Source organism: Phodopus roborovskii, unplaced genomic scaffold (genome assembly GCF_943737965.1).
Source record: "Phodopus roborovskii unplaced genomic scaffold, PHOROB, whole genome shotgun sequence".
Taxonomy (NCBI): Eukaryota; Metazoa; Chordata; class Mammalia; order Rodentia; family Cricetidae; genus Phodopus; species Phodopus roborovskii.
The window spans coordinates 17,979,583-17,993,669 of record NW_026126407.1 but is presented as its reverse complement, the minus strand read 5'-3'; the positions used below and the strand labels follow the sequence as shown (position 1 = coordinate 17,993,669).

The 14,087-nt window shown below is 45.9% G+C and overlaps 1 protein-coding gene across 1 annotated transcript in view; it reads left to right on the top strand.

Moving 5' to 3' along the window:
* The window catches only part of Cdrt4 (CMT1A duplicated region transcript 4), a 36,616-nt gene extending 27,756 nt beyond the window's left edge, over positions 1-8,860 (top strand). Inside the window, exon 2 of the mRNA XM_051180397.1 lies at positions 8,276-8,860. Within this exon, the coding sequence (XP_051036354.1) occupies positions 8,276-8,727 (452 nt within the window). The 3' untranslated portion in view covers positions 8,728-8,860. The remainder of the gene's footprint in view (positions 1-8,275) is intronic.
* Positions 8,861-14,087: the final 5,227 nt, after the last annotated feature.

The window sequence follows — 14,087 nt, the reverse complement described above, 5'->3', positions numbered from 1 at the left end:
CTAGCCTTGTCCTTCATGATTCTGCAGAATCAGTTTTCCTTCCCTATTATACTTCACCCTTCCAAGCTGTTCTGTTTTCCTCATAGTGGTATGAGCAGTTTGTGCTGTATCTGCTCTGTATCTGTCTGCAGACTGCCTGATGGGATATGTCTAGACTTATGTACAAGACTTTTCTCTACTTTTCTTTCTGATGACATGGATGACATATATTAGTCTTGTTTGATCTCTTAGAAGTACGGTTGCTTTACAGATCCTGGACAAGGAGAGGGGCAGACACCAGAGCAAGAGGTGACTGCATGAAAGCACTATGGCTCTGGGGCTCTAAGAGAGTATAGGACCTATGCTGTTCAGCACAGTATTTGAAGTGCATTGTTGATTCAGTGAAATGATTAAGCACTGTGTCTGCATATGCATAGACTGTTTCCATGCTTGGGAACAAAGCACCTGCAAGTTATGACATTAATCGTTAGAGAACATGTGTACTGTATAGCAGTATTAGCCAGAAACATAGCTCCTCCCACACATGGTAGGTCAGATCCAGTAATGCCAGTCTGGTATTAGAAGATGGGCAGCTCTGCTTGGACTTGCATGGCAATATCCCAGATGGAGTAGTGATCCTTGGTTTCCCCAAAAGAGGTTCATTTCAGAACTTAGCATTGTCTAAGTGGGCGGCCACTTGCAAGTTGGCCCTTAAGAGAGCTCGGTTAAGGCTTATTTCTCTTCTTGAGAGTGTATGTAGGGTGCTGAGGAAGAAAAGGTGACTATGCACTGTCACATAGGGAGAGGAACAGACAATGCTTTCCTTTCCTGAAAGACCAATTTGTCCCTCCCCACCCCTCTGTCTCCATAGTTCCAGGGTTCCTGGTACTCCTCAGCATGTCTAGCGACTCACCTGTATGCCCCTCCTCCAGGGCCCATCAGGGTTGGTAGGGGGTATTTATGGGACCAGGGCAGGTGAGAAAGCAGGGAGAGCAGTGATAAGGCAGAAGCTGGTCTGGTATGTGTCAGTATTTCCTCCAGATGTGAAATGCAGAGACTCTGCAAGGCCCTTGTTCTTCACAGGAGAGCATGGTGAGCTCCCCGAAGGTCACTCTGGCTGGAGACCATTCCCTGGACGCATGCACTGCACTGAGTTGATTCCCGCCCTGGTGCACGTCACAGATTGGCTTTCCAAGACACTTCTTTCTGCTCTCCATGGCAGCTTTCTCCTCTGCCAAAAGTAACTGGGGAGTGGCCAGACAGCAGAAAAAGGACCGGGGCAGGAAAGGAAATGGATAGCTGAGGAAGATAAATGCAGAAGGGAAATGAGCCTTTGCACCAGGCCTCTGAGAGAATGCAAGTCTTCTTGCAAGAAGGACAAGATTCTCAGGGACAGCACTGGGAGAGAGGGTGCAAATGAGCCCAGCAAGATAAGCACGCAGACAGCAGCCGGAAAGAGAGAGATGAGTCTGATGAGAGAAACACCAGGCCCTCATGTTGGCTTGCTTGCCCCTCTACATCTGGATAGTTTCGTGGGTTTCAGAGAGGATTTCTGAAGGCTATAGTTAGGACAGAGCCAGCTGTGCCCGAGCATCTTTACCCTCCTGTGTTCTTACACTGTAGCATTCCCTGAGGCACGCAGTCCCAAAGGCTGGGGAAGGGCGTTGCTTGCAAATCGGCATGAATGTTTCACTGATTCCCAGTTCCATGAGATTCCCTGCCAAACAAATGAATGATCAACATGTCAAGGATTATTCTGCCTGTTCACTCTGCCTCTTGAAAGGCTACAAAGCAAGTCAACATATAACAAGCACTGAGAAATACTGCTGGGAAGGTATTTACTGTGGTATTTAAACAAACTTGGCTGGCAATATGCCTGCAATCTTGTTTAAAATAGACCCTCTAAATGGTAATGCTCAGGCTAAATAACCTATATGGCTGTATGGGTGGCCCTTGCCCTGGACTCCCCCAGTGCCTTTCTTCTTAAACAGTGCCTGTTGACATGTGGAGAGAGTCTTACATCCTATGGGACACAATGTTGGCATCATCAAGTGGAGCTAGCATCTCACTCGTGAGTATGCACTGTCTTACAGCATCAGGCAAAAAGCCTGAGTGGAGTTGACTTGTATCAGTGTCCTAATCCATTAATCCTGCCTGGAACCACAAAATCCTTTTGTAAGATGGCTTCCTGAGATAAGGGCACAGCTTGTGGCAGACAGAGAGTGAGGTAATCAGTTTTGGAGAATCCCATCCACACTGCTGGTTCCTCATTTGCAGTGCTATTAAGCCACTGGCTTGCTTCTGCCTTTGATCTAAGTCCATCCACCATTGTCATGTGGTTGTGGAAATGCACCATGGTCCCATTAAATGTTTGAAAGGACACTGAGATACGGCACACAGCAAGTAAACACAGAGAGAAAACTGGCAGTGACATAGACAACCTTCTGGTCCTGTGTCCTGTCTCTGGGTAGTTAATATCACCTTACAAATTGTCAGTGTTTAGGGGATAGATTCTCAAGTGTTCAGTCATAAGCCATACTGTGTGTTGGAGTCACCTGGTGTTCACTGTTGCTGTGAGAAAATACTTTGATCAAAAGCTAAAGTCTTTATTTGGCTTACACATCCATCATGGAGGGAAGCAGGAACCACAGAGGAGTGTTTGCTGGCTGGCTCATATGATCATGCTTAGCTAGCTTTCTTTCCTAGCCCAAGACCGCCTTCCCAGTGACGACACTGCTCTCAGTGGGCTGGCTCCCCTCCTATACCAGTTTACAGTTAAGACAACACCCATCCCCATCCTGGATCTAGGCTATCCCCTCAGATGACTCCAGGCTGTGTCAAGTTTACAGTTAAAGCTAACGCTCTTAAAATGTTCTGGTTAACTTGTAATACACACAACATGTTCATTATTTGTGCATAATAATGGGGTTCGATGGCATATTTCAATACAAGTATCCAACAGTGCATTGATCGCATCCAGCCTCCTCAAGTCCGTTTGCCCTTCTGGGAAGCTTTAATTCCTGCTCTGCCTCTCATTCCAGGCAAAGCACAAGGTTTGAGAGTCAGCACCATAGTTTTAAAAATCTGCAGCACTCCTGATGAGCAGCAAAATCTGAATTGTTCTGGTTTAGAAGCTCTTTACTATCCAGACATCTCCTTAAGACAACTAGGTCTCCCTGTGCTGACTAGTCTTAGGTCAACTCAACACATGCTGGAATCCTTTCAGATCATTCTAGGAGCTCAATTGAGAAGATGCCTCCACAAGACTCAGCTGTAGGACATTTTCTTAATTAGTGACTGATGGGAGAGGGCCCAGGCTATTGTGAATGGGGCCACCCCTAGGTTCTATAAGAAAGAAGGCTGAGAAAACCATGGGGAGCAAGCCAGTAAGCAGCACTCCTTCATGGCCTCTGCATCAGCTCCTGCCTCCAGGTTTCTGCCCTGCTTGGGTTCCTGTCCTGACTTCCTTCAGTGATGAACAGTGATATGGAAGTGTAAACCAAATAAGCCCTTCCTCCCTAACTTGCTATTTGGTCATGGTGTTTCATCACAGCAATAGAAGCCCTAATGGAGACACTCCCTAAGAGGAGCAGGGCAGGAATTCACTTCTGTTTTCCTTCGATAAGTAACAACAGAGGCCCTAACAATCTAAGGAACACATCCTTGCCATGGTTACGCCACATTCCAGGGCAGTGTCACTCCTTTGCGTCTAAACTTAGTATCTCAGACTAGACTCTAAAGATGTTGTGATGAGAAACTGGGTGGGGCCTGGGGAGAGCTTGCCCTGGACACCCAGTTGCTTCAGCATGGACCTTGGTGCTTGTGGGAGAAACAAGAAAGCTACTTTAGCGTGGCTTACCATCCCTGCATCAATGCCGTTTCTGTCTGGAGACCGTGGCTTTGCATTCCATTTACAGGGAGACAAAATAGAGCCTTTGTGCTGGACTCGAAGGAAACCGTGAAAGGCCACAGTTTGTCTTCAGACTTATGTCAACTATTTGTCTCTTGTTATTTTCAACAAACAAGCCCTCTCCATGCATTTTTGAGACTGTCTCAATCATCTGTTTTCTCAAGTTTCCACAGTCCCTGTTGCAACAGGTATGAGAAAAACCTACCGTTCGACAGTGTTATCCACAAGCCACTCATTCTGGATGGTGGTTTAGAAGCCCAGTGGGATAGCATTCGAGGCATTGGGTTGCACATGGCACAGTGGTGCTAGAACAGGGTCCACTAGGAACCCGGCTCCATGGTTGCTTCAGATTTGTTAATCAGAAATTTAAAAGCAATGGTGAAAGGAATTATCCCCAGTCCCCTAAATATTATCATCTACAAGTGCCTTTCCACCATCTGACACCATGTTGGGGAGAGGGGACAAGATTTCTAATAGCTCTACAAACGTGTGTGGTATGCTGAGTCCCCTTTCACTGATGGTGGACAGGCAAGATCTCGGTGGCCACTTGGATACTCTGTTTGAGGGAACTTGGAATGGATGACCTTAAAGTTTGAGAGCCTGTGGCTGCTCTTAGAAGGAAAACTAAGATGCCTTAAATTTTAGTTTAAAATTATCCCAAGTATCTCTTTTTTAGGTTAGAGGACAATTTGTGCATTATTTGTTCTGTAGCCTCAAAAAGCTATATTGATACTGAATTTTAAAATGTCTTGCTGTGGAATATTGCCTCTGAAACTCAGTGGAGAATCCTGTAAGACCTGGATCTAAAAGCTTTGACAAAAACTGGCTTTTCTCTTCCCTCCTTTGACTTTTTTTTTTCTTTTTAGTGTGACCAAATCTCCAAGATGCCATCATTTGTAGGTGTTTTGAATACAATGATGAAATTTATGAATAATTTACTTTATAAAAACATCAGAGCTTAAAGTTTCTGTTAATGACATATTCAACTCCCACAATAGTTCTTGATGGGGAGAACAAAAGGTGTGGAAACGTGGACATTTCCTACATTAGAGGTGGGAGGCCCACACGTGAACAAGTTGGCATGCTGGGGATAGGGTGCTACTGCTACTCAGTGTGGTCCATGCATCAAGAGCATGGAATCTGGGGAAGCAAATTCTCAGATCCTCCACACAGATCCACTGAATTGAAGCATCTGGGAGTAAGGCACAGCCACAGGCTCTGCAGGCAATTGAAGGAATTTTTAGATTTGGGAAGCACTGCCCCTGAACCAAGAGTTCTCAGGCTGTGGTGCCCAAAACATCAGCATCTCCTGGGAACTCATTAACAGTCATCTGCAGCTTGTTTTCAGGACTTTGGCAGGTGAGGGCTGAGAGGCTCCATGACCCTTTCAAATACTTAAAGGCCATAGAGATGGAAAAACTGAGTAATAAATAATGAATTCTTGTGGCAGAGGAGGGATGGCTCAGTCAATAGAGTGCTAGCCATGTGTAGTGTGAGGACCTGAATTTGATCTCTAGCATCTGCTTGCTTGGAAAACCTCTATAAGGTAGATGGACCTGTTAGGTTGAGAACAATGGCCATCGTGCCTACCAAATCTTCCGTCTTCATGAGCACACAGAACATTAAGGCTTTCTGATTTCTGCCCCTTCTTGGGGCCCCTCTAGGAGTCTCCTGGCAGCTGCCTGACCACCTCGGCCACTTCTGACCCAGCTGCAGGCTGGGAAGAATAAGACAGAGGGCGGGGCACTGTCATACTTGTAGGAACAAGATCTGGACTCTCCAAGACTGGTCAGTGCTCACACTGTAAAGCCAGGGGATCTGAAAGCAGGACTCCTGAAGAACTGGTCATGGCAACCTAAAGAGCTGGGGCAGGGCCACACTAGCAGACACTCGAACTCACCCAGCTCTCTCTGAAGGGCCCAATCACAGGACATAGGATCCTCAGGATAGCTACTGATCACTTGTCAGGTCAGCTTGAGGAGGCCCTGGCTTTCACATTTCCCCAAAGCTGTTTGGACCTGTGATAGGAGGAAGACTTTAACAATGAGAGAGAACTGGGGCAGAAGAATACAGGAGGAGCTAGGGGATGGGCGGGGCGGGTGGGGTGGGCTGGGCATCTACTTCTGAGCTGGTAGAAAACACAACATGTTTGCCATGGCTGCTGCTTGCTCTGCTTCTGACATGGTTATGTGGATGTCCAACCTGCAAGATCTTTGCACTTTGAGCATACAAGGAAGGGCTGGAAAGGAGGCCACATCCATGTCTGTACTTGGAGCCTCCATAAGTCTTTCTTAGTGATGGAAGGTGTGTTCCTCAGGCGGTGGAATACATGGTCATGGCAGGGATTTGGAACCTTTTGCAGCACATTCTTTACTGATAGATCTGTTCCCAGACAAACTCCAGCTTCTCAATGTTCCCAAGGCAGCAAGGGACTAGCTGTGTATAGTAGTTCCTCAGGGGATGTGTTCCATGATACCTATGAGTGTCTAAAATAGTCTAAAGCACTAAACTTCTTATCTACTATGTTTTCTTCTATGTACGAGTACCCATGATGAGATCTACAAATTAGGCTCACTGAAACTAGCAATAATAACTAGTAAAAATAGGAAAGTATAATGCTTTATTGTAAAAATGAATGAATTCTTTATTCCTGGACTTTTCTGCTTAATATTTTCAGATAACTGGAAATTACGGAGAGTAACACAAGGGCTGGGAGCTATTTCTCCTATCAATTACCATGTTGTTTGTTTTCTGAACTCAGGTTAGAGATGGCAAGATAAATTTAATTCTTCTGCCTCCCAAGCACCCACTGAAATAACCTAAAAAACCAGGGAAAGGGATGCACCACCAGGGGAAATGGGGCAGAGGCAGATGCAGGGGAGGTGCTTGTCTTTTCTGGTACACAGAGTGCAGCCAAGATGTGAGAAGGAAGATCTGCCCTGCCCATGACTTGGTACCTGCTAAAGAACTAGCAAGCAAACCGGTGGGTAGAATTCTCAACAAAGCTCCCAGCACAGTCAAAAACACCAGAACTTCTGGGCAGCAGCCACAGGGAGGAGAGTGTTACCCTTGAGGTCAGACCTACCATTAGTAAGGTGTACAAACAGCCTCAGTGCCATCCTCTGTTAAATAGGGAGAGTGTCTCCAATATAAGATACACTAAGGATAAGACACAGTACTCATCCAGACACACAGCTGGAAGGTAATAGCTGCCCTTTAATGATTACTGCCTGTCATGGACTTCTAAGGGTTTGGCAGAGTTACTGCTAATCTGCAAGGAAGCCTTTGGGAAGTGGTCTCATTCTAACCAGGCAAAGCCTCTAATGAGGCAACATAGTTCAGAAAGGGTGAGTCACTAGTTTAGGGTTCATCCTTTTTCAGGTAGAGCAGGTAATGCTCCAAGAGCTCCAAGATCTAAACCAATTTGCTGTTGTTTCTGTTGTCTTCCTTCCTTCCTTCCTTCCTTCCTTCCTTCCTTCCTTCCTTCCTTCCTTCCTTCCTTCCTTCCTCCCTCCCTCCCTCCCTCCCTCCCTCCCCCCTCTAGTCCTCCCTCCCCCTCCCTCCCCCCCTCTCTCTTCTTTGTCTTGTTTTGACAGTGCCTCATGAAACTCAGTCTGGCCTCAAACTCCTGATCTTCTTGTCTCCACTAAGTTCAGGAGTTAAAGGCCTAAGCTGCCACACCAAGCTAACATTTTTTTTAAAGCAGTGCTGGGTCTCAAACATTGACCTCATGCATTTGAGGTGAACATTCTAACATTCTATCAGGAAACTCTAGTCCTCTAAGCTACATTTTTCCAAGCTGTAACATATCCTTAACGTTCTGCTTAGACTACTTATGTTCTGTGAAAATACTACATCTTGTTGTTCCTACTGGAAAAAAAGTCAAAGATAGTTTGTCTATGTGGCTCAGTCTGTCCTCAAAAATGTCATTCACCTGTCTCAGCCTCCTGAGTATTAATTTCGCAAGTATGTACCTCCATGTTCAGTAGATAGCATTTTCTAAATAAGAAGCTTAAACACATATGGAGTTTGGTCATTGTGGGGGGGGGCCTGGTATGAAGCTCTGTGAACACTCAGAGGTCACTATATTACATTACTTCAACAGATCTCTAAGCATTTAGTTGAGGACAATGGCATTTAGGGCTTAAACCAACAACTGGATAAAAGCATTCGAAAGCAAGTTTGCTCAACCCATGTCTCTCTCTTTAGTAGTATTCTGCTGTACTTTAATTGATGTAGTCTATAGAATACCATTTAGATTGGGTTTTACTCCCACTAGATAAAGGCGGGGAGGGGGGAAGTCTTGTGGTCCCAGACCTCTGGAATTCTTTGATGAAACAAATCACTGAGCATGCCAACACTCCTAAACCACTGTTTCTTTTCTAGTGGAACTCACAGAAAACATCGGACTCCCTCTGACACTGCTTGAAAGTCACAACCCTTGGCCAGCCTATGTCACATATACCGCCCCAGCAGTGAGTCGACTCATTGACAAAAGCCTAGTCCGAGAGCTGGAGTGCATGCATGCTGCTGAGGAAAACCGCAAACCAACGAGGTTGAGCAAACCTAGTTTCATGCAACTGAAAAGGAAGAAGTCCTCCAAGTCCTCAGAACTCATGCTGAAGGATGCCCTATCAGAAGCCAGGCTATCCCCTTGGGAACTTTGCTCTGCAACAAATATTCCCACAGTTATCCTAGAACCTACACAATCACAAATGGAAATCAGAGAGGGTCCCACATCAAACTATAACAAGATTATTTTCTCCAGGAGGCCTGCAATGTGGAAGCTCCCATATGGTTTACTACAGCCCAGCAAGGAGACGAATGCCAAAGTTTAGCAAAGAGCCCTGCAGCCACCCCCTGAGAATGTACAGCAGTTACACACCATTTGCTACAAATTACATCCGTGTCCTTGAAACTTGTACTTGTTCCTGTTTATACATAGGCTGGCAGACAGAGACCTTGTCAGAAAGTGGGCTGTGGGTGGGTGGGTAGATGCCAGCCTCAACACTGGAGTTTGTTTAGGTGAGGCAGCTGTAGCTGCTGAAGGCCCGACTGCATAAGTGTTTGTTCACATCCAGGCAGCAGACAGAAACCACAGCAGTGACTTCATTTAACCTAGTGGCTAAAGAGGGCAGAAAGGTATTAGAATCCAGTTTTCAACAGAGGTAGCCCCTGTGGGGACCCGCCCTCTCCCTGGAGTTATTGGGAGTTAGACGCCTGCAGAAGGGAGATGTGCTGTGAAGCTCAGCGTTTCCGACGTGGGGGAGTGGGTTTTGTCCAGCTTGTACTGCCGACTCAGTGCTGAGGAGAACCCCTTGCAGGGTCCTATCTCCACCTCTGAGAAGGGGTCTCTGTTCCCCTGCTGTCAATGAAAGACATCTGTGAGTCTGGGTCAGTGAATGTTAAAAACTCAAAAATTAGATTAAAACGCTAGAAGGCATTGCCATTGCCTGGCTGACAGAAAGGGATCTGTGGGGAAGCTGCCAGAGGTGGAAAGGGACAGTAGGACCCATCAGAAAGCTGATAGTGAGCCCCCCCCCCATCCCCTCTAATCATGCAGTCTCCTGCTAGCGCCCTCTGTGGGCAGGGCTTGGTAGGGCATAAGGAAGAATGCCACCCATCAGCTGATTCTCAGCCATACCATCTCCCAGGACAAGACCATGATTTCTCTGAAGCCAAAAGGAAATCAGACCGCTGACTACAAGTGTGGTTCTGATGCTCCCTGTGGCACCTAAGCCTGGTATTGGAGTGCTTTTTCCTTGGAGGGTTTACAAAATTGTGTGTGTGTGTGTGTGTGTGTGTGTGTGTGTGTGTGTGTGAGAGAGAGAGAGAGAGAGAGAGAGAGAGAGAGTATGTTTGTTTTGTGTGTGTGTCTGTGTATGTGTGTAGTGCCTGTGCCTTTTTCTTTTTTATTTACTGTGTGTACATGTATAAATGTGTCACAGTGAGTGTGCCATAGACAACTTTGAGGGAGTTGCTTCTCTCTTCCCCTCATGTGGATCCTGGAGACTGACCTCAGGCTGCCAAACTTAGCAGCAAACACTTTTACCCACAAAACTATCTTACTGACACTCTCTTGTACTTCTTTGTTTTAGCTTGGGGAGCAGACCTGATGAGAACATGGGGGAAGGGTTAGGATTCAGGGGTGAGTTCCTGGCTGGACACTAGATGTTATATGACAGCTAAAGATGGGCCCATCCATGCTCCAAAATTGGCTTCAGAGCAAGTGAATTCTCCTCAGTCAGCAAGCTAACAAGCTTTGTCTTCAGGCACAGTCAGCACCCCGTTTGGGGTTTATCTGTTACCACGAATGTCCCTACCCACAATTCTGTGTGTTTTCAAGGAAGTTAGTGCCCATCTCCTCCAAGTCCAGGTGGACAGGGTGTGATGTACCAATAGCTGCAGCTGCCATTTGAAAAAGCCCAGCTCTTCTTGCAATGCATTTTCCCTATTGATTGCAAACGTTTGGCATCACTCAGGGCTGTTGTATTTTAGTCTTAGGCTCCTGTGCAGTCCTGTCTGAACAGCACTGTCAACTACAGGTCCCCAATCCAATCCTGGGGTCTTTACCCTTGGCCAGTATGAGTCCTGCAGAAGCATAGATTTTTCCCCAGTGAATCTCAGTAAGTATAGTTTGTGTCCTAGACACAAAATGATTCTTCTAAGGAGAATTTTTATCTTAAGACTGTGATGTAGTGCTATATACCTGTAATTTAAATACCCAGGAGGCTGAGGCAGAAGAATTATGGGCTACATAGACACTGTCTCCAAACAAACAAGTTAAAAACAGAAACAAAAAACCCCCAAACCTCTTCTATCCCTTCATGGGCATTTCTGCAAGAGCATGGGGACAACCTTATAGGCATATCAGTATTGTTTTCTTTGTAGTTAATAGATTCTTTTAAAATGAATTCTATAGTAATTGGTTTTTTTTAGCTAGCATGATTTAGAATAATTTAATTCTCAGCCTAGTGTAACAACATAGGCATGCACCAGGAATATCATTCATGTCTTCTGCCCTGATGGAAAGGGCCTGGGGCTTTGTGCATGTCATACCTCATGGGGCAATTTTAAGACAGAAAAAAAAATATCCAATTCTTTTTGAAATGGAGAACTCAGCTTAAGTCTAGGTTGGGATACATGGATCTGGCCACTTGCTATCTTTACAAGATAACTAGGGATGCTGTTGGGGAAGAAACTACTGGACACTAGCTGGATGTGTAAGAAAGCTTTGGTCACTGGGTGCAAGATGATCCTTACACTCAATGACATACAGTGTGCAGTGCTTTGTGTGTCCCTGGTTCAGCTCTTCCTGAGGGCTATGGGGATGAGGACCAGTGGAGTCAGCTCCCCAAGGACGGTTTGACTAAGAGTTCCAAGACAAAGGGGAAGAGATGCCTTTGGTTGGGTTCACAGCCCATGGGAACAGAGGTCCCACTGCTCTAGGTGTGACTTTGAAAGCTGGAGGTCTGGGAAAGCCCAGAATACACTTGTTGGGACCAGTTTTACTCATCCCTAATGTTTCTAGAAATAAACATGGATCCTTTCCAGGACCCTGACATTCATCCGGAGCAGGCAGGGCATGCATGAAGTGGAATGTGGATTATTTCCATGTAACCTCATCTGCTTATTCAAGCCAGGGAATCCTGGGGTATCTCAGCTTACTCTGAGCAAAGCTAATGGCAATCTTGAAGAAGGAACTGGCTTTCTTTGATGTTGCACAGCCTATAGCTTCCTCTCATTTATCTTCTCTGTACTCAGCATTGTATTTTATTGCTTAGCAGAGTGGCTGTTGCAATGGGTTTGCCTGCTTTTGTAGTCTGTTTAGCGTCAGAATGTGCATTTTGTTGCTAATAACTAAGGTCACATTCTGACACATTTCATTCAGCCCTTTTACATGGATTCCCTGGCTTCCTGTGCACAATATGACATTTACCATTTGTGAATTCCAAAGGGGTGTCAGACAGTTGATGTTCAACCCCAATGGCATATCCAAGCCGCTGTCCAGTTCCACTTTGGACATCAAGCAATTCTGCATTCTGGAGCTTCCTCTGCTGTGGCCTGGGGCAAGTCTTGATGGAGATTAGGCCTGCTTGACTGATAAGAGGCTGCAGGAATTTTCAGGAGCAATTCCAAACAGAGGTTCTGATATGGGTGGGTGTGGCAAAGCAGACATTTGGGGGGGGGTCACCTGATACCTCTCTAACTGGGATGGGAGGTAGAGATGGGACTTAAGCAGATAAGATAGATACTTTACCAGCCGATGGAGCATGCTCAATGTGTCTTTTCTTTTTGTGGTTCAGTGTCTTCCTTATGCAGGAGGGAGTAGCTACTCCCTCCTTTAGGATAGGAAGAATGTAACAGGCACCTGAAGCAGGTGATTTCTGGGCTTTTCCAGGGCTCCTTCAAGGTAGCTAAGCAGTCACGCGAAGTAGAGGACCCAGCACAGGACAGAGAGCAGCCTCCTGCACTGAAATCCCAATCAGCTACTAACCATGCATCTGTGGTGATAAAGAACAAGGCTTAAATTCCCTAGCAGTCCAGGCATTCTCTCTGTGGATCAGCAGCTGTAGTAAAAAGATTACAAAATGTTTTATAAGCTGTGTCCAGGCAAACAGGGCCACCTACACCACGTGCTTCTTTTTGGCTTTAAGTCATGATTTCTCCCTGTATATACAGACCAAAGGGCACATTTTTAGAGCCCTCAAGATATCTGTGGCAGATAGTGCATAGGCTGAGAAAGCCACAGAGGGGGGTGTTGGGAAAGGGAAGTAAACAGAAACCTGATTGGAGCTCAAAGCTGAGTTTCTGTTTGTTGAAAACTCTCTTTCTACTGCCTACCCCCTCCCTGGGCCATATCCCTTACCTGGGACCCAGGGACTCAATCAACTTCTTGGAAATCACAGGGTGACATTACTAAATCTGTAGGGGTATGGCTGGGTTCTTGGGAGCAATATAGAACACCTGTATTACCGTGTCCTGACACTTGGCACACATTTGTAGGATGCTTGGCTATGCACTGCCAACATGAAGCAAGAGAACACGTTAAGTGTCAAATTCTGTTCCTTCTGGTAAAGGCTGCAGAAGGAAAGGGCACCTGGAATTTCATCACCCCACATTCTAAGCCACCCCACATTCCGGGCCTCACTTTTACCATGACTGATCTCTCCATGCCACAGGGTAAGATATGCGGTCATGCAGCTACCTCCAGTGGGCACACAAGCCAAGAGTAGGTGGCGTGACCTTAACTTTATATTCCACAGGCAATAAAAATTTCTACCCTGCCTCTGGCGTTTCTTAGCAGGTATTTTTCTGAGAGCCCAGCACAGCTTATGGCATGCATTCACTTCCTGTCTCTATTCAGTTTTTCAGTGACCCAGAACAACACCCTATTTTTAGGAGCTGTAGGGACCTGCGAAGACACAGAATTTCAGACAAGTTGGGAACTTGACTCATGGCACTGTTTCTGCACACATGCCAAGTGGGAGTGCTTTTTTTTTTTTTTTTTTTTTCATGCAGAACAGTTGGTTTGAGAGCCAACTGCAGCTGGAGGGAAGTTGGCCCAAGTGTGGCTGACTCTCTGTTCACACTTTTGCACATTGGAGCACGTCTGTATCCATTTTACCGTTCAGCATCCCCGGGGCATGCTTACCTAGGTAAGTGGATAATGACTGAAGCAAGGAGAGGCTTTGACTGGGCCCTAAGCCATTCAACATTACTTCTGTATTTAGTACTTGCCCTGCTCTCAGATTGCCTTAGATATTATCAGCGCTAGGGTTTGGTCTGTGATTGCTGAAGTCAGGATATATTGTAAAGCAGTTTTATCCCAGACCCTTCTTCATGTGGTCAGCTTGCTCTGTGTCTGTGGCCCCACAGGTATTGTACAAACCTGGCCATCTTCTCCTATATATGCCCTGGTGTTCAGTCTGGCCTGGAACTGGTACTCAAGTCTTACTTGAGTAAGGAGTTTATAAGAGTAAGCCCTAAGACTCAAAACTAAAGTACGGAGAAGAGAGTTCTATGAGTGACAAGAGGCTGGTAAACAACACATTTTTTTGTAGGCAGGAAAAGGCAGCCTTCTTGTGGAGCTTACTCCTAGTCTTAATATTATTATTCCAGTAAAGAATACAATGGACACTCTTTACGTGCTTTTCTTTTAGGATTCTAGAAAAATAGAAGGAACAGGGGACACAAA